The sequence below is a fragment of the Lutra lutra genome, chromosome X (genome assembly GCF_902655055.1).
Source record: "Lutra lutra chromosome X, mLutLut1.2, whole genome shotgun sequence".
Lineage (NCBI taxonomy): Eukaryota > Metazoa > Chordata > Mammalia > Carnivora > Mustelidae > Lutra > Lutra lutra.
The window spans coordinates 69,245,285-69,266,513 of NC_062296.1; the positions used below are offsets into that span (position 1 = coordinate 69,245,285).

A 21,229-nucleotide genomic window follows, 5' to 3' on the forward strand; every position below is an offset into this window, starting at 1 on the left:
TGAGAAACTGACACTGTTGTGACCAATTTGGGAAAGGGGGGTTCCCAAGCAGGCAATTCTTAGAATTTTCCCATCAGTCTCAACTGTCTTCATTCAAATGTCCAGGGGTAAAAGGCCTCCACGAAAAATCACAAAGTACACAAAGTTGACTTTAGCCTGAAATCTGAAGTTATAGAGGAAGCTCAGCTAACAAGTTCCAAAGAGAGCAATGGAAAGGGTGAGCAATTTCCGAGGGTGATTCCTGATAATAATGATTCCATCCCTACTCTAACTTCACTTGGCTTGCATTTAAGTCAACACCGAAATCATAATTCAACACTCATTCCCTTCAAGTTCTGCCAAGCATATGCTAAACCTGCTCATCTTATCAAGTATTCAGCTATTCAGGGAAACCATTTCTGAGGATTCCAGTGTTCCATTTTCAATTTAGTCCTCCAGCACGGGGTGCGCCAGAAGAGATGTAGAATTGATGTACCATGTTGGTGGTGGTGGCCAAGGACAAATTAAATTCCGCCAGAATGAGAATATGTTGGTAGGCATGCACTTGCTTCTTGCTTTAGGGTAACCAAAAGCTTCAACTTGTAGTTGTAGAAACAAAATGTATAAAAATACAGTCATGAGGTGCTTGGAGTGCTTACACCTGTTCATTTATCCATAAAACTGAAAGTGAATACGAATAAAATATAAAAATGGAGGAAGTTTTGTGCCTATAAGTGATTACTGCTAAGGAAAGAGATGCTTGAAAAAGATGGAAAAGGCATTTAGAGTTAGTCCCACTGGGAATATTATAATTTTCCATGTATTCCTACCTCCTGGGCATCTGATTCATGCTTCTTTCATTACAACAAAAATTTATTTTAAAACTACTCATCCTTCAACTCCAGTGGCCTCTTGTGTTTTCACTTCCAAGATGTATTTCCTTTATCTGTGGATGAGTAAATTATTTTGGCCACAGGTACCATTATGAAACAACAATCAACTTGAAATCTAAACATCAACACATAATGTGAATAGCAAATACGTTATTATTGACTTAAATCTAACTGATTCAACAATATCATACATTTTTAAATTGGAAAAGACATTAGCAAATGATGGAATTTAAGTTTTGGGGATGTGCAATTCTTTATCTTCATCAATGTTGTTTTTTATAAAAGCAGAAATAGCGATTATTAGTAACAATTCTTGTGATAACTCTAAGCCAAGAACTTTGCCGCAATGCAACAAGAAATCTCAGTAATGCAATGCAGAATACACCATAAACTGGAACTCTCTTGGACCTTATTAATTATCATAAATAGCATGCGGGTCTCATTATATCATGGTTTCACTCCCATCAGAATCCTTCTGGTGTGGAAGTCAATTACAGAATTAGAGTAAAGTGAATAAACCACCAAAGTACCCTTTGTTTCTGATTTTTAAAATATTTTGCCAACATTATTATCTGTGACACTGGAAAAACAGTTGATGTGTGTTTCTAATCTTTTAATGGTTGCTTCATCACTTTCCCCTCCTTTCTATTTCTTCCTTTCTCAGAGCAAACAGGTCTAACCTCTATGTCACATCTGTATGTGATCCCAGTGCCAAAAGAGCACATTCATAGTTGTACATTACAAATGGCAAGCAAATGCAGAGATGTGCCTTTGCTGACAGACTGAGCAGACATTTACTCCTCTTTGTTCTCTTAAGACACATTCAAAGTCTGGAATGTGCTCCTCCTCCCTGTCTCTTTCATACCGTCTACCTCCCACCATAACACTTTTTATTTTTCTGATGAACTTCCCACTCTCTTCCATCTGACCTCCCTCTCACATTGCTGCCCCATTTTTCTGGCCTGATTCAAGCAGGGGGCTCATTTTTTCTTTTACTTCAGGGGCTAGGGAATGACTCCTCCCTGTCTTTCCCTGGCTATACATCTCACACAGAGTCACACATTGAAGTTCTGTGGCTCCAATTTTCATGGAACTCCTATACCATGATATAGAGTTAGGGCCTCTAGCCTTTGCCCCCCTGAGGCCCAGGGAGAGGGGTGACCAGAGTGCCATGGTGTCCCAAGCTAGGCTCAGGTGAAAGAGGGGAACTCTGGCCTTTGCATGACACTGTATAGTACAGGGCCAACAAAATCATTGCTTTTAAGAGATTTCAAGTAAATTCTCTTGAGCTAGGAACTCTTTCTTTAAAGTTCAATGCAGATATCATTTCTCAGATATGTCCATTTCAATCCTCATTTCTACTTCCCTCCTGTGTATAAACACACACACACACACACACACACACACACACACACACAAACACACACACTCCTTCGTTGTCACTTCCGGTCCCACTCCCAGTCAATTAACTTGTTTTTTTTTTAGTTTTCATTCAATGTTTACTAATTTTTGGAATCCTCCACACTACTTTTTCCATCCTTAGGGTAAATGTAAGTCCACCATCCCTTATATAAAACTTTTTGAGCTAGCTGTGTTGAGGAATTCAAACTTTTTCAGATTTTTTAAGGATACTCTGGTGCAGGGATGCCTGGGTGGCTCAGTCGGTTAAGCAATGGTTTCTAGCTCAGGTTATGATCCCATGGTCCTAGGATCAAGTCCCACATCAGGCTCTGTGCTCAGTGGGGAGTCTGCTTCTCCCCTTCCCTCTGATTTCCACTCTGCCTGCTTGTGCTTGCTCTCCCTCCCTCTCTTTCTCTCTGTCAAATACATAAATAAATAAAATCTGTGTGTGTGTGTTTGTATGTGTGTGTGCACGCGTGTGTATGTGTTTAAAGGATACTCTGGTGAATATACTGTAAATTTAGACAATACCCAACAGGTTCACTGGCTGCATATTTATTCATGCTAAGTGGGTATAACCCAAAACCATAAATAGCCTCACATCAGTCTGGAATTGTTTTTTCCACCAAATGAGTTTGCTACAAACTTAGGAAAACAACAACAAAATACTTTGTCTTGAAAGGTTTTCATGTTTTAAAAGTGAGGATTAAGGATGGTAGATCTGTACTATGTTGTGCAAATTCTAAAAATGATTAACAGAGGAATGGAGTATTTCAGGAGAATTTGGGTGTTTGTAGTTAAAAATGGCTTATTTTTCTAATTTTGGAGACAATACAGAGAAAATTTTGTAGGTAGTATAAAAAAAGATGGATTCACTCAAGTAACTAGTTGAGAACAAGCCAGAAAAATGAAACAAAATAAGTGTGTGTGGCTGGGGTAGGGAGGCGGTGGGGGGGTGGTAGGAGGGTGGTGGGGATGGGGGGTGGTAGGGTGGTGGTGGGGATGGGGGGGTGAGGCAGGAGGAGGGCAGAGCAGCTAGGGTGGAAGTGGAGAAGGAAGGAAATTCAAATTAGAGGAAACAAAGATAAAGAAAAATATTGGCTGGCTGGAGATAAAACTTATTAAAGGAATGTTATAAAACTTGGAGAAAAAAGAGTTCTTTATAACTTTGAGGTCAAGAAATTTTCTTAAATGTTATTTGCAAATGTACATTTAAACCCACAAACATAAATCCAGGTAAAAGAAAAATAGCACAGTCCTGGTCATCCATATTAATCATCCAGATTTTCAATTTTTCCATGTTCCATTCGTTTTCACAGAGAGGCACTTAGGCTTCTTCCTCCTTCCAAGGTTAGGAGATCAACCTTCTGGTTGGGAGAAGCTTATGGGAAGTTAGAGGTTAAGAAGCTCAGAGTGTTCTAGGTATTCCTTTGTAAGGGCAGTACATATCATAATTGAGAGGTAAGGAGGGAGTCGTCAATTTTCTAATTTCCAAATGTAAGAAAACCATGGTCTTTTATTTCACATTGGGTTGATTCTTATTCTTAAGTCATTTGACACTAACTCGATTGTTTCTTCAATTAAACATGTTGCTTCGGTCAAAATGTGGTCAGCTCTATGGAAAGATGTGGTTACAAGAAACGAAATTGTTATCAACAAGAGGTATGAAATCCCACAGTGCCGAGGACAGTGTTTCAACAAAAGAGAGTAGTCATTTCTTTCATTCTTCAGATCTGAACCACTATTTTGGGTTTCTACCAAATTTTCCAGATGGTGAAAGATCTGGGAACATCCCCGTCCACAATGATCTATTCAACAATTGCCTCTTTTGTAGGAAAAATGGAAAGTAGTCAAAGAGATACAATAGACAACCCGCCAAACGCAAGCTGCACTAGTCAATTACAGAACCACAAAGTCAATTTCAAGGGGTGTTTATTCCTCACAGATAGAAAAACAAACAAACAAAGAAAAGAGTGAGCGAGTTTCCATAAGAAAAAGCTCTAGGTCGTATTGGGCCGAATCTTCAGTTGGGAGCACACAGTAGGTGCTCAATAAATGTGTGCAGATTAAGTACTTTAAAATAAGCCACTTTTCCTATGCCAGGCCCTGGGCTAAGTCTTGCGGGGTACAAGAATAAGTTAATACCCTGAAAGGAATTCAGATCTGAGTCGGCGTAGTGCAAAGCCGAATGAATAAAGGTTTTCGTCAACGCGCAAAAAACAGTCCCAGAGAAACCAAGTAAGCTTCACTCCACATTTTGCAGGAGCTCTCATACTCATTTTAGCGCCTGCGTTCCCTGAGCAATTGCCCTTTATAGGGGGCGCAAAAGGAGGCGAGCCTAAAGAACAGAAGCGGCGGCAGGATTGGGGGAAAGTTAGGAAATGCGAAAAACTGCGGGTTCCTGGGTCCGAGACTGAGTTCGTCCTGGATTTGAAAAGAGGACTATGCCTTTTGTGACTCTTCTCCTTTCTCCAAATCCCCCGGGAGGAGAAACTGCTGGGGGTGGGGGTAGGGTTTACATCAGAGAGACCCACAGACAGTAAAGCTCTTGGCTACAATGGCCACAGCCCAAGAAACCCATGAATCCACAGCTGACGCCTTGCAGAAAAGGACCCACCCAGGCTCGCTAAGAAAAGGAAACCCACGTGACAGCGGAGGGTGGGGGTGGGAAGCGAGGCGACCCCGGAGCAGGAGAGGCCAGGGGCGGGGCCGGAGACCAAGCTGCTGCAAGAAACTACCCCACAGAGCCGGTCCGGGGCGAAGGGCTCGCTCTGTGTTCCGCGCGTGCCGGACACTGTGCAGTAGACAACTCGTTCCGAGCGCGGCACACACGAGGGTCAGAGAAGAGGGAACCGTTTCGCTTATTGGCAAGGGGCGGGGCGCGCGCTAGCCTCTCTCGCCGGGAGCTGGAGCTTGACGCCGCCGGGGTGCGGACCCACCGCCCCGCCCCGCTCGGCACCGCCTCCCGCAGCCCGGGGAGGGGCCGGGGCGGAGCTAGCCTGGCCGCGCCGGGGCGGAGCGGGCGCCGGCAGAGCGCGGCGCGGGGCTGGCAGCGAAGGTCCGCGGCGGGAGCGGTGTCGCTGCGGCTGCCAGAGAGCCCCCACCTCGGCCGGTAGCCCCCACCTCGGCCGGTAGCCTCCGCAGACCTACCTTCGCGGCGCACGGCGGCTCCGCTGCTTCCCTCCGAAGGAAGTCCGGCTCCCCGTTCTCCGGACCCGCCTGGCGACCTCGCCTCCGGCGGGGCAGGGAGCTGCGGCGCCCGGGGCATGGCTTCGGCCGGCAGCGGCATGGAGGAGGTGCGCGTGTCGGTGCTGACCCCGCTGAAGCTGGTCGGGCTGGTGTGCATCTTCCTGGCGCTGTGTCTGGACCTGGGGGCCGTGCTGAGCCCAGCCTGGGTCACGGCCGACCACCAGTACTACCTGTCCCTGTGGGAGTCCTGCCGGAAACCCGCCAGCCTGGACAGCTGGCACTGCGATTCCACGCTCAGCAGCGGTGAGGGCCCGGCGCGCCGCGACCCCTGCCTCCCACCCCGGACTGCCCGGTGCCCCACTGCCCGGACGGCCACCGCCTCTCTCCCCGCCTTCTGTGTCCCCTACCCTCGTGCGCCCCGCCGCATCCTGACCCTTTGCGGACCCTTGGGCTCCAGCCGCCTCCCTGCGATCCACCCCTCGTCTCTCCCCGGTCCTGGTCGCCAAACCCAATGCGACGTCCCATGCCCTCTCCGTCCTCCCGTGGCCATTCCTCGGGCTCTGGAGTAACACGTATGCTGTTTGGGGTAATTGATATCATTTAAGGCGAGAACCGTGGGGCTGTGTTAGAAATGCAACGCCTTCCACACTCTCGTTAAAAAAGAGACAAGCAAAACCGCCCCAACTCCACCGAGACGTCGTGGGTTCTCTGCTCGGTCTTCCCCACTCTCTTCTCCCTCCTCTCTCAAGGAGGAATTTGCCTGAGTTTACCTCTCAGTGCCCACGTTTCTGCCGGCTCTACTCCACTTTGTCCGGTTTTCCCCAGGGAGTTTCGGTTTGGGTTTTATTTCCTTAAATTTTTGACGGCTGTGGAGAGTTGGAAGAGAGACAGGCGTAATTTCCTTTCCTTTTTTGGTGACACGTCGTTGGTTGTGAGTTGCCCTTCTTTCTCTTGCTCTCCAAATACCTCCTCTCTCCTTCAGACCTTTCTGTTCTCCATGAGCTACTTACTCACAGATGCCTATAAAGTTGTGGCTTATTCAGCTACCACTGGAAGCTGCGAACGGGTGGGGTGGAGGTGGAGAAGAAGGTAGTCACCCCCTGGGAGGGAGCTTTATTCTCTCCTTGACCCACAGTTGGCTTCCCCTGCACCCCAGTTACGCTGTTAGCAGAAATCTGCAAACTTCCGATTTCTTGCAGTAAACGCTTTTCCCTGCTAATCTTGATTCTTCAGCTGCTGGTGTCAGTGCAGAGAAAGGGGAATAAAGGGAGAGGACCTGCCCGTGATTTTACACTTACCCACGCGTACCCCTAAGAAACTGATTAAATTCCTTCGTGACAGTCTGTCTTCTCTGGGACTATTTATGAAGCTTTACTGGAGACGTTTCAAGTTCCAAGAAAGTTGAAATAGCACAAATGCCACACAAACCTGATTTACTTTTGTCTTTGGTTTCTTGTTTCAAGAAAGATTAGTTCACTTGGTTAAGTTTCTTCCATAAATTTGATTTTCTGTTTACAAAAGGCTGCTTCTTTGATTTTACTTCAAAATTCCTATTGATGGGATTTTGTCTTTGTTGCTTAATTCACTGTGGAGGGGACTGGTTGGCAGCAGGAGGTCAACATTTAGGTCTTTTAATTCTTTCAGGGTTTGTTGTTTACAACCAAAGATAAAATAAATTGGTAAAATCCCTTTCTTCAGTAACCAGGGGATCCAAATAAACTTTGGAGAAAATATCTTTTCTTTCCCCTTTCCAATAGAAATGGAAATTTATGTAGGAATGCCAGCTTCAGCATGTCTCCTTAGCAACGGGAATCTTTTGCCCCTTTCTCCTGTCTCCTGAAATAATAGTCCCCTGATTGCATAAAGACTTTTCAGATAGGTTAGAGAAACCAGCCTCCACTCTTTTCTTTTCAGACCCATATCCTTTTCTCTTGGCCAGGAATGTGGGGAATGGGGAGAAGCCAACCCGAGTTTGTTGAGCAGTATGCAGTGTTTGCTAATCTCTCCTTAATTGCCTCCATACCCATTTATCTCCGCTTTTTCCCCCTCTCCACGAAAGGAAGTATGTAGGGAGACTCAAGCTTAATGCAAAGGTAGTGATAAAAGGTCTCTACGAAGTACAAATTGGAGCCAGGGACAGTTTCTGATTCCGCCCCCCCCCCCCAGCCCGTTATCCTACCCTTCTGCTTAAACTCATGCCACAGCATTTATTTCTATTTGGGTTCCTGAAAATCAGCTTCAGTTCTATTTTGCTTAAAATAGTTTTCATCCCAGAAAAAGTGTAGTTGGTGAGCAAATGATGTGGGAGGCTTAGAGATGGTTTTGTTTGAGGCTAACTGGAACAAGTTCTTGACTTTCTTTATGTAGTAGCAGTTCATTTTTCCTCTCCAAGGCGGTGGGTGGGGGGTGCAGGAGGAAAGGAAACAAAATATGGAAAATTGCTCTATTTCCCCCACTTTACAAAATGTGCTTTCTTAAAATGTTCTGTGAACTTGAAGCGTCTATCTACAAATGTTTTGAAATGAAGAGGGAAGCTTGAATTGAAACGAGCAATGCTTTTCTTGCCTGTTCCAGAGGGCAGGCAGCTTTTCTCAGTCTGTTTGCTGTGTGGGGTAACAGAAAGCAGGGAGGGAAATGTCTTCTCTGAAGATTTTTTAAGAGATCCACTTCATTGTCTCTTGAAATGAATTACCTCGGGAGGAGCCACCAAGGACAGTTTTGCTGAAGGCCCTTCACCAGGATCTTCGGGGCTTAATTAAAAACCTTTGTCTTAATTAGAATTAAAACTGCTATGAAGAGGCGAGCTTGTATTTACAGAAGGGAAATTTCAGGAATGTTTCTACTGACGACAATATGTCCTACTTAGGCCCAGTTCCTACGGAAACTTTCCCCTCAGCCATTATTTTTAAAGCTGCGTTTTAATTTTGTTACCAAATATGCGTTGTTTGCTGCTTATAGCCCGTTTTATGGTTTTAAGCGAAAGCAGAACCATGCCTTTTGTGTCCTGGCGTATTGAAGGTTGCGTCAGCACTTCTAGTATGAACCAGTAATCCGGGTGTCAGTCAACTGTAATGCTTTTCTCTGGTGTACCAATTCAGAGTAGGGGGACAGTCCAGGCATTCATCTAAAGCTAGAAGTTTTCTAAAAAGACAAATGAGAAAAACGGCCAATAAACTGTCATTCGCGGTGGAAACAAACAATAATAATAATAATAATAAAGTATGCTTCTTAAGAAGTTTAGAATAGGTAGTACTCCCATGGCTGCCGGCCACAGAATTTCTAAGAATAGTTTTCCCCACTACTGATTTGGGCAGCCTCTTAATACATCTTTAATCAGTTTTTTTAAAATTGTAGTCGTGTTTTTGGCTTTTGCTTAGTCACATTTAGTTTTGATAACTTTTGTTTAGAATATAGCTGTTAGGATTTCATAGCCATTACAAAAGAATTCTTAGTGCAAATCGGATTGCTCAAGTGGATACAGAATGCTGATGCCCTAAACTTGACATCAAATGTGCTCTAGGATGGTTTTAAAATTTATAAATATGGAGCTATTTCATACAAGGCAGATTCCTTTTTTGATGTCCATGTCATTTGTTGACCGAGCAAAAAAGCAAGGACATGCAGATAGCCAAATGAGTGCGTTTTACTAAGAGTAATTTTAGGATATAAAAAGTGCATTTATCCATCTTTACATCTACAGAATATCTATGCATCTTTTCTATCCATGAAATACTTGATCAAATAGTCTTTTTCAAGGAATATTATTAACATCATTCATGTACTGTCCTAAAAATAGCTTCATTTGTAACATGAGTCACTGGCAGTTTTGAAATGGCAGTGTGTGCCGTATGCTAATAACAGGTGAATATTATTGTTTTCTTCAGTTGACAAAAGGTTCTCTTAAGAGTGCTTTATAGGTAGCCCCTTTTCCTAAAACTAGTTGAAAATTCCACTTTAACAGGCATTGTAAGAAAACCAACGTTGGGTCATAGTTTAAGATAAACCAAACTGCCTAAACAACTACAAATCTTAGAAAATCTGAGGTTTAGTGATTCTGAATGCAGTTGTATGTCCTTTGTGCATATTTTGAATCCATACCTTCATTGGGAAACAGAATTGCATTGGGAAACCTCACAACTGGACTTAACTTCAGGAAATGTTTAGCTTCTTTCTCAAAATGTGTTGATACCGATGCGTGTTTACAAATAGTTCTGCAGGCCTGGAGGTCAGACAGTTAGACCCTTTTCTGGCTTCCTGAAAAAGAACATAAGTAGAACAAATGCAGTTTTATTTAACCTACACAACATAGGTGGGTGGAAAGTTATACAAAGAGTAGCACTCAGCACCAAAACTTTCTCAATAAACTGAAGAAAAAAACAAGTACGACTTACTTCACGATCTTCGTGATGATTTTTCTTTTACCATCTCCTAAGATTTTCAAACTCCCAAGATTGACTTTTACAAAAGATGTTTTAATTTGTGGGCAGATATAATTCCTTTTTTGCTCACATTTATAGAATGATTGTAACCTCCAGGGAACCATTTGGATCAGTCTTTGTCAGCAAAGGGATTTGATGGGTGTGTGAGAAGCCTGGCCTTTCATAAAACATTTCCCAATAAAACCAAAACAAACAAAAGCATATCTCAGGCAATAGATTTTGTCTGCTGTCAAGAATATATTTTAGGAATTTCTTTCAAGTTTCTGTTAATGGTAAGACTACTTAATGAGACCAAAGATCCATCCAGTACTACTAGATATATTAGTGAAAAGGATTGTAGATGCTTCAGAATAAGTCCCTGGAATATATCACCTAAATATCACAGTAGATTTCTATATGAACTATGCTAAATTATAATGTAATCCTGTAGGAGAGCAGAGTAGTGTTGTCGAGAATACAGGAGGCTTTAGATTCAAACTGCCCTGAACTTGGCCACTTAACCATTCACGTGACCTCATACAATTTAATGGCTTCAAATGGTTTGTCATTAAGATTAAATATATAAAAGTACCTGCACATTAGGGTTGTGTTCCTTCCTTATGATATATTCAGAAAAAGAAGCCCAAAGTGATTTTTTTTTTTTTTTTTTTTTTTGCAAAATTGAGGACTCTCCCCATCTCCCTTGGAAGGTAAACTCTTTGCATTGAATAATGAGGTATGCTGTTAGTTTCAAATTTAAGTTTTGCTACTGCATTACTGAGCATTTAACAATGCTCTTGGTAGATCATGATCACAAAATTACTATCTAATAGCTACCCTTTTTCTCAGTACTATTACAGAGCAGCCATCTCAATTATTGCCAATGTCACAGTAAACTTGCAAGGGAGTTAATGTTATCCCTATATGTTATTGAAGAGATCAGGCGTTTTGTAAGTTTACCAAGTTTTCAGTCGGTGGTAGAGACATTTTTTTCCAAGAGAGTGCCAGTTACTAATGCTGGGAAACAAACCACTTCAAAAGTTAGTGGTACAAAACAACAATCATTTTATTATGCCCATGACATCTGTGGGTCAGGAATTTAGATAGGGCATAATGAGGATGGTTTATGTGGGGCTCCAGGATGTCTGGGGGACATAGCTGAGGGTGACTTGAATGGCTGGGGACTGGAACATCTGCAGCTGCAGGATCTTCTTCTAAATGGTTTCACTGGGTTTGGCACCTTGGTGGAAATGGCGGAGAGACTGGAGTCTGGCCGCTGGGACCAGCCTTAATAGGCATGGTGGTCCCAGGGTAGTCAAACTTATTACAGGATGAGTGGTTTTCCCCAAAATGAGGGTCCTAAGAGAACGAGTCTCTGTCTTAACTAGCTGGAAAATCACAGAGGAGCCATTTGGCAGCCCAAATTCCAGGCGAGGAAAGTTGGGCTCCACCTCTTGCTCTTGATGGAGCAACTGGAAGGTCCCATTATAGAAGAGCATGTAGGATGGGAGATGCTGTTGGGCCACTTTTGAGGCATAGAGTCTCACACTGGAGTCTAGATGCCAATCTGCATTCTTACTTTATTGCCTCTGAAGAACAAAGACAACTACGTAGCTACTTTCTTGAAGAATTTTCAGTTAGGGTGCCTGAGTGGCCCAGTCAGTTCCGCATCTGCCTTCTGCTCAAGTCACGATCCCAGGGTCCTGCTCTGCAGTGAGCCTGCTTCTCCTTCTCTGTCTGCCACTCCCATGGTTGTGCTCACTTACTCTCTGTCTCTGAGCTAAAAAATAAATAAAATCTTAATTAAAAAGGAACTTTGCATCAATTATATAAGTAAAATTTGGCTGGGGCAAAAACTGCCCTTAACACATGGGTTTAATGATTGGTCACTTGTATGGGTTTACTTTGGATTTGGAATCAAATGAGCTTAAAAACCTAACCTGTCTACAAATAGAGAACTTCTCCCACTCTCTTTAGGTGACCTTAAGCCATTTTGGTTTATAGTCTCAAATGACCAAGGCTCAAACTGATTTGAATCTGGGGTATAATCTGCTACTTTGTGTTGCTGATAAACTTTAGGTTTTTTGTTTTAAGAAAGTTCTGTATGAGACAGAGGAGACGGATTCTTTGTACACAAACACTAAAATGTTAAAATTTCAGACGGGACAAGTTTTGTAGCACTAGAAAGATGTTGGAGTTGCCGAATTATTTTTTGTTTGCTTGTTTTTCCCTTAATAAAAAAAATTATTTTCCTGACAATTGCCCATATATTGAATTACAGAATCATAGCACATTTGGAGTAGAAAAAATTTTTAAAAGTATTCCTGCCTGGGCAAATTTCTTGAATGGATAAGAAAAAGTGAGGAGGATACAATGGTAGTGACTCAGTAGGAATTGTACTTGGCTGAATATTTTTGCACGGTGTGTTTTCCAACTTTCCTGTCACACTGCAGGTAACTGTCTTTTCGTGTCAGAAGGTTTGTGGAGTGCTCCCAGGTATGGTACTTCGGATTCAGAGGTTAAGTACTACACATGAAATAGACGTCTACTTTTTAAAACCATCCAAGATCTGATTTCACATAGAATTTAAGATCTTCAGGTAGACTCATATGTCAGTAAGTCTGTGAAGTTTTAGATGTTTCCTATCATCAAATTTACATTGTTTGCATGACTAGTCCTTAAAAATCAGCAAAACTTTTTTTTAAGTTTTGCCATGATCGGATGCTTTAAAACATCTGTTTAATTTTAAAATCATAATTGTAAGTATGTGGAAGGCAGCCATGTAAGTTTCTTAAATTGATTACATGAATATAAATTTCACTAGATCAAGTTATTACTGCATCCTGGCTTTTTTTTTTTTTTTAAGATACATTTATTTATCGAAAGGGACTGATGTTCCTTAAACAGAATTTCATCCTTATATGTCAAAGTTACTGGCAGTTAAATCTTAACAGTCTTTTCAAAGTATTGGATTATCTCCCTTGAAAATTAGACAAGGACATCTTTCCTTGCCCTTTTTTGCTTGTAATTTGTGTGGGTTTTTGAGACTCTAGTGTCGGCCATCAATTTTCTATTCTGTTGTTTTGTTAAAAAACAAAATGAAACAAAAAAATTTTCAAAAATGAGGCATCCATGGTTCCCAAAGAACCGAGGAAAAATACCTAGATCATTTTTGTCTCTAGCAGCTTATATTAACTGTTGGGGGATTTTAAATGATAGTTTAATGAGCCATATTTCAACATAATGTCACCTATTGATTCTCTTTCCAAAATACATGTTTATTAGCAAAAAGATGTTTAAATGTAGAAGCTGGGATCCATGAGTGACATATCCTCAGTCTGTAAAATGCTCATCCACAAAAGAACTACAATTGTCATCAAACGGGGTTTTCTTGCTCTTGTGTTTTAAGGTCCCTAAACCAAAAGTTCATCAAAATGTTGCCATAGTACTTTGTGAATGCGACCTGGTGTCTTCCTAGCACCACTAGGTGACTTAAAGAGATAAATGACCTTTCCCTTTTCCTATCTTGTCATGTGTTCCCAAGGAGTTAACTTCATTAAAACATATTCATTGATTTCATATAGGGCGTAGGCATTATTCTGGTATAGAATTAGCCAGTTTGTGTGGCAGCACTGTGCTAGTTAGGGACAGCAAGGTTAGGAATGAAACACTTGCTTTTAAACAACAAAATCATATAAATGTACAAAGTAATGTAAAGGGGGAAATAAAAGTTCAAATTCTGCAGGGGATGGAAGAGATCTCAACTAAAGAAGTTTGCTAACAGGGAGCTGCTATCTTGCCAATTTTATCCCCCCTCCTCCGTATTTACTAAGAGGGTATCTCAGTACCGATCGTGGGTGACTGGCTACCTTCCGTCTACCCTTTGATTATTATCAGTTACTCATCACACAGAAGATTTTTAGTTGAATAGAGGAAGGTCACCCACTCCTAGTCCTGGTGTGGACTTTCTTCTTCCTGCTTTTCCAGATAAACAAGTTTCCTAAATTGTAACCTTAGATTTTTTTTCCCCCAAAGAGTGGGGAAGATGTTCAGTGTAACAAACTAATCACAACTTTATGGAAATAGCACAATTAGAAATTACACTGAGCCTGTACCCTTTAGATAATATTAGTTACCATAAAACGCTAATGAAATATTTCTTACATAGTACATGATAGCAGTGATGGTATGTCTTTTTTTTGGGGGGGGGGGTCCAAATTCTGCAACATGCTTTATTTTCAGGGCACTTTACTAAGCACTGTATGTAATGGTCTTATTTGGGGGAAAAGATACCATACGTTATGATATTTAGATGATAAATTGCATTTTCATCAAATTTTCTAAGATAGAATTCTGTGAAGTAGTTAAAACAACCCTTGATTTGTTAAAGAAAAAGAGATACATATTCATCTAACACCACACAGAATAATTCAAAAGGCTTAAATGAAATTGTCATGGATTGAAAATTAGTAACTTGTCTGGTACTTTTGGACAATCAGAATTTTCCAGAATTTGGCAAAATCGACCTACATTTTGGTTTTTAAAGTTGTTGTATCACTTACTTGGATGGTCTCCTAGTTTCGTATATGTGCTAAAGTCAGGTCGGTGCTGTGTTTTTGATACATTTTTTATCCATACGTTGGCCTGAAGAGTAGGACTCTAAGTTGTATCATTGCAACTTGATTAACAAGGTAGGTGCGTCTCTAATATTCCATTTCACTTTGTGCGGCACAGTGTACAGTGTCTATGCTGTCATTTTGTAAAAGACACATAGTTGTTTGCTTTAAATATTTGTTTGCACATGAAGAATGTAGGATTTGATATTAGTTTATTCAAAAGACATGGTCATTTTAATTATTGAAATTGGAATCAAAATTTTTCTTTTGCCTGTCTTTGTCTCTATATCTCATGGAGTGGTAGAAAATTAATGTAACACTGGTGGATTTAGGTCAGAATGCAACTTAACAAAGAAAACAAAGTTTAAACTCCCTCAGTAATGGCTTCAGTTTTCCATTTCATTTGCCGTATACAGATTGAAAAAGTGAAGTGTATTATTTGATACCTCTGGAAATATTTTGGCTGTTAAGTCTATAGTTACCTTCCTTTTACACAAATTAACAGCACCATTTTGATTCATTTTTCATACATGAGGATATGGGTTTACTGTCCAAACCTGGAAATATGTAGCATTAATCTCAAAATCCTAAATTACAGTTGATGAAAGTAATTCAGTGCATAATTTCTAATAAAATGAGCTAGTCAGGAAAAAGGCATGTTCTTTTGTGATGAGGTCGGTGTGTTAGAGAATTGGGGTTTGAAAAGTTATTCTGTAACTGGAGCTTGTTTTCTCCTCAACAAATATAAACCATCCCAGTAGTTCCCATTCCTGATGATAAAAATGGAATCAGCAATAATGAATTCGCACCAATATAATTAAAATTAATTTAAGTGTTTTGCTATACATATGCCCAACAAGTGAATAAAAGTATTTAGAAAAACTGAAGGTGTTCTGGGGATGAGTGAAATGATCCAGCTTCTGTGGATTTAGGGAAGATTTATGGATGACCTATGAGGTGGTGTCAAGATGATAGGAAATCTCTTCACCCTTTCACCTCTTCTAGGTGGAACAGTAAATGATTTCGATTGCAGTTAGGGATATCATTTTGGTTGATATAACTGTCTTTTAGGGAATTCAAAGGTGAAAATAAAAGTGTTTGGCAAATTTGAATGGGATTATAAAAGTTCATTAAAAATCAGTATTTTAATTTGTGATGAGAATTCTAAAACAGTGATACTCCCATATTAAAACATTAAAATACATTTAGGAAAATACTGCCCGCCCAAATTGTGGGAGTTGAATTTCTAAGACTAAAAATCTGTTTCTTCATTGCCTTTTAATTTTATCTAATTTCCTAGAAGAAGTGGCAGTTGTGTGCTCAGGGATTTACATACAGTAGAACTAATTTCAGCGTATAAACAGTACCTACAGAGGTAAATAAATTAGCCAGTGTTTGACAAGTTAAACGTTTTGAAATGAGGTGGGTGGAGGAAAGCTTTAGACACTGGTGTGGTGCATTTGACTTGTGGAACGTGTGGAAAGTGTATTGTCATTAAGATTTTGCCTTTCATGAAAATTGGAAGTAAACTTTGACCATGAATTCCCTAAAGGAATGTGAATTCTCCAATCTGGCAATTAGAATGTGGCTCATAGAATTTTCATAATGCAATGGCAATTTCAGAACTGTCTCATGTATTAGACCGTAAAGAAAGTCAGCACAATTCTGCAGAATACTAAAGCATTTATAGACATTGGAAACTCTGGCGCCAGCTAATAAAAATACCTTGAAAGAGGACTTGAATTTAGTTCCTGAGTTGCATATTAATGCTGGACTTGATGTTGTGATATAAAGACTGCCCAATTTTGATTCTGTAACTACAGGGGAAAGTATAATATTATATATATTCATTCCTGTTATTTTTGCCTTTTTAAAAATGTTTAACTTTTATTTATTTATTTTTTTAGAGAAAGCACTAGTAGAGAAGTACACATGTATCTTGAGCCTTGGCTTCCATAGGTGCACATCCAGTGCCTTGTGTGTGCCACTGTGTCAGTTCTGCCAAAATACAATAGCCCCCCCCCCCACCACATCTCTGGGGGATATATTACAAGAACCTCAGTGGATGCTTGAAACTCTGGGTGGTACCGAACCATATATATACTATGTTTTTTTCTGTTCACACATACCTGCAATAAAGTTTAATTTTTAAATTAGGCACAGTAAGAGATCAACAACAATAACTAAGATTAAAAAATAGAAGAGTTATCACAATATACTATACTAAAAGTTATGTAAATATGATCTCTCTCTCGGACTATTGTATTGTGCTATACTCATCCTTCTCGTGATTACGTGAGTAGACAAAATGCCTACATGATGAAATACGGTGAGGCGACTGATACATGCATTATGACGTAGCATTGGGCTACTACTATTGACCTTCTGGTGATTCATCGGGAGGATCATCCGCTTCCAGCCTGGACTACTTTTGACTGCGGATAACTGAAAGCATGGAAAGCGAAACTGCAGATAAGCGAGGGAACTGCTACACTCTTAAACAGAATCTGCCAGAGAGTATGGCAGCCTAATTTTAGGTGGGAGTTCCAGATCCAAGACATTCTTCACAGCCCATTTGAGTCCTCCCTGGTTCATGGACCGAGGATGTACCTTTTTTTTTTTTTTTCATCAAAACTGATTAGCACTTGTTTTCTGAGATCGCGGAAACCAAACTCAAATTTCAAATCAGCTGGCCTGACATTGAACAATGACCAGTTTTAACTGTGCAGAGCACTGCAATTTGTAAAGTAGCACCGTGGCCATTGATGTTCTGCAGAGCTGGTTTATGTTCACTGCTCCACTACAGTGTCACTTTATCATTTATAGAAATGTGTAAAACTAATGCAGAGTAATAAATCTCTAAGGACTCTTACACTTCATCTGACTAAATACTGTGAGGGCTATAAAATTGTGGAACTAAGATTGATGTAGAAATTAACCAATTATGAGAACTTAAAATAGATGATTTTATTTTAAGAAATGGGGCTGAAAATTGAGATTTTTATGACATTTTAATTTGTTTTGCAAACACTGAATATGGGATAGCAAGTATTTGTGTCATGCAAACCTTCTAATGGAAAAACCATTAGTATAGAGACAAATTTTCTGCTCATTTGTTATAATATTATCCAAAAAATCATTCAAGTACAGAACATTCTATATGTATATTTTGTTAACTCTACATTGGTAGATAAGGAAGTATATGTGTATACATGAAGCCCAGAGTATATTGTTTTAATGGCTATTGCTAGGTATCTATAAAACTATTTTTCACTTTTTTAGAATTCTCTGTATACTAGTCTTGTTCAACAAGAAAGAGGACATGGTATCAGTCCGATCTACATGGTCCCTGACTTTAGCTCACCTGTAAGGGAGGCAGGCCCCAATATTTGGACAGAGGATTCTGTTTCCTGAAAGAGGCATGATGCCACAAGCACTGTTCTCAGCTTCAGAATACCTAGTGCTCAGCCGGGAAAAGTGCCCTGGATCTCACTGACTATGGTAGCCTTATCGAACCAGTTTTTGGCTTCCTAATTGTTCAGCTGATCAGCGAGTTAAAGCTTGGGTCCTGGGCATCCTGCCTGAGTGAATCATTCCAAATGGCTATAATGACAACAATCTCAAAACTTGGCACAGTCTATGAGAGATATGGGCTCAATACTTCAGTCTAAGCCCCAGCTTCTGGCCAGGCCGTGGCAGACATGGCCTAATTCTAGTCTTTCATAAAATAAAATGGCTTCTCTGTGTGAACAGGCATTATCTATGGTTAAGGACCAAAGGGAAGGGTAACAGTATTATAGTGTGATGTGCCTTTTTGACTTTATGTCTAGTATGACTTTCATTAGCCACAACCCTCAGTACTAAAAATAGATAGAGAGATACAGGACTTTTAGAAGACAATAAAGGAGCTCCTGGGTGGCTCAATCTGACTCTTGGTTTCAGCTCAGATCATGATCTCAGGGTCATGAGGTGGAGCCCTGCCTTGGGCTCCGTGCTCAGCCATGTCCTGAGATGGTCTTACCCTCTCCCTCTCCCCCCCCCCCCAAATAAATAAATCTTTAAAAAAAAAAAGGAAGAAAATGAGAACTGGTTATATTCACTTACTTTTTAGAACTACTTCCTGTGATGTAAGTGGTTCCCTTCCTAATTAGGTTCTAGTCCCTTTTAATAAGTGTTGTTCTCCTGGTGGCTTCTATTGCATTTTATTGGTTTTCTCTATGACATGAAGTATTATTATTTTAAGGAGATTCGACATTTTGTGAGATTTGTGTTTTTTGTACTTTTCGGTTGCTAAATTGGATCAGCATCACTTTGCACACCTTTATTACGCATTCATCAAATTGACTTTATTATGAAATTATTATTGTCTGAGAGACCTTTACATAGAAAAAAATTCAACATTTTTAAATGGTACATAAAGTACAGACCAGAGGTCAGTAAATTTTAGCCAGAGGGTCAAAACTAACCCACCACCTGTTTTTGTAGATAAAGTTTTATTGGGACACAGCCATGCTCATTCATTTACATATTGTCTATGGCTGTTTTCACACTACACAGCAGAGGTTGAGTAGTTGCAACACAGACCGTCACCCATAAAACTGAAATATTTACTGTCTGGCCCTTTATGGGAAAATTTTGCCAATTTTTTTCTGTCTTAGTTTGTTTTTACAAAATGCAAATAAATACATGTGTTTTATCTATTCTTTGAGGATATTTAAAGTAGAGAAAAGTGAACAAAATTCCTTTTTTTCTTTTGGATTAAAAGTGGAAGTAGTCAAATGTGTGGCATTTTATGCATACATATTGGGCTGTGTGAAAGAACTTACCAGAAAAGCAGTCTTTTAAGCTATTTTTTGAAGTGAGTGAATATTTAGGTTGTATCTTGACTTAAAATTGATTCTGTAAAAATTCTTATTTAAAGGAATTTGGAGATGCTAAGAGTAATAAACATTTTATAAAAATAATGGTCCAACTAGACAGTGTTCCACATAGTCTCTCTTAAAGAATTTGATTAATGAATGGAAGGATATTTTTTTGTACCCTAAACACTTTAATACAATGAAAATTTTACTTATTCAGAAATTTCAACTTAAAAGTTTTCAGAAGGATTTTTGTTTTGTTAAAGTAAAAAATAATTGTGCTATGTATAAACTTTTTCAAAGAAATTTATAGACTTCCAAATGTAAGGATTATTCTTTGGGTTTTTTTAATTCAAAGCTACATGCTGTTATGGAATAAAAAATCCATAGTATGGCTATCCTTTTAAACTCTAGTTGAAAGCCAGATATACTTTTGTTTGAAGTTATATGGCTTTGTTACAAATAGATGGCATAAAAAATGCTCTCTACTTTCTTGCGATTCACCTTTATATTTTAGAAGTGTGGATTTTTTTCTGTTTTCCCCTTGTTTGTTTGTTTCCTGAATGCAATGCAAGTTCTGTCAGTGCCAGTTATAAATCCAGAATTTATTAGAAGGCAAGGATGTGGGAGAGGACACTTAAGGAGGAGATATATAAGTGTAAAGAAGAAAAGAAAATCCTAGGGTTTTATAGGTTCCTCCATTCATCCCCTATCCTACAGTGGTAAAGAGTGCACTTTGAAAGCTTTGTGGAGGGATAATTTCAGAGTGCAGCATCAAAATATCATGAGTTCTTGACTTTGGATAGACTACTTTGCAATTTAACCATGGATTAAAGTCTATTTTCATTTTCTGCACGTACATTACAGTGAGGACCAGAAGAGGCAGTCTGGGACTTCCAAAGGACCCCCACTGAAGAATGTTCTGCACAATAACTTTTTTTGTGATGCTTCTTAAACTGGATAGTGCTTTCATATATTCACTTTGCTATACTTCTTAGAGAACATTCTCCTCTTCTTATGGAATGGGAAATGGGCCAATTTTCTGTCATGCTATTTCTATATCTTTATAAGAAATGACAGATGCATTTCTGTGAGGTTTACGTTTCACTCAGCATATGGGAGACTCACAGTATCCATGTACAGAGACCTGTATGTAGCATGTGGTCAATATATGCTTGCTATTTCCACGTATGAATGAAGACAGGGGGCCAACAGCTATTTAGAGTACATTCTGGCTCTCTGGGAATACTTAATTTCACAAACCATCCTTGTGGTAAATACCACAGTGAGATTAAAATGAAATGAAAGAGAGGAGGAAAGGACAAACAGCAACAAATTCTCCTGATGCCATTTTGCCAGGGGAGTTGTTTTAGGGAAGACTGGCAAATAAAAACTTGGTTTTTGGGGGGGTTGGGGGTGCGGTAAGGAGAAGGAAGGCTAGACAGGAAAGGACAGGAAAAAAAAAAAAAGGATGAAGGAGTGTGTTACTGCCACACAACATGGGTGGATATCAGAGACGTAAAAGCCAGACACAAAATCAATATCACAGACATAAAAGCCAGACACAAAAGAGTTCATACCATTTACATAAAGTTTAAGAATAGGCAAAAATGAATCCAAGGTGATAGATGTCCCTTAGTAGCCTGGGTGGGAGGATGATTATTGACTGGGGAGGGGCACGAAGGAACCCCGGTGACAAAAATGTTCTATATCTTAATGTGGGTGGTGGTATATGGGCATACGAATATATATAAAATGTCATCATAGTCTCGATATTCATATTTAAGATTTGTGAATTTTATAGCTCAATAGAGAAAACAATAAAATAATGAAAATAGGTTATGGAAAGGATACCCAATTTACCACGAAGGCTT

At 39.9% G+C, this 21,229-nt stretch overlaps 1 protein-coding gene across 1 annotated transcript in view; it reads left to right on the forward strand.

Moving 5' to 3' along the window:
• The first annotated feature begins 5,397 nt into the window (after positions 1–5,397).
• TMEM47 (transmembrane protein 47) overlaps positions 5,398–21,229 on the forward strand; it is a 30,963-nt gene continuing 15,131 nt past the window's right edge. Inside the window, exon 1 of the mRNA XM_047716247.1 lies at positions 5,398–5,765. Coding sequence (XP_047572203.1) covers positions 5,540–5,765 — 226 coding nt within the window. The 5' untranslated portion in view covers positions 5,398–5,539. The remainder of the gene's footprint in view (positions 5,766–21,229) is intronic.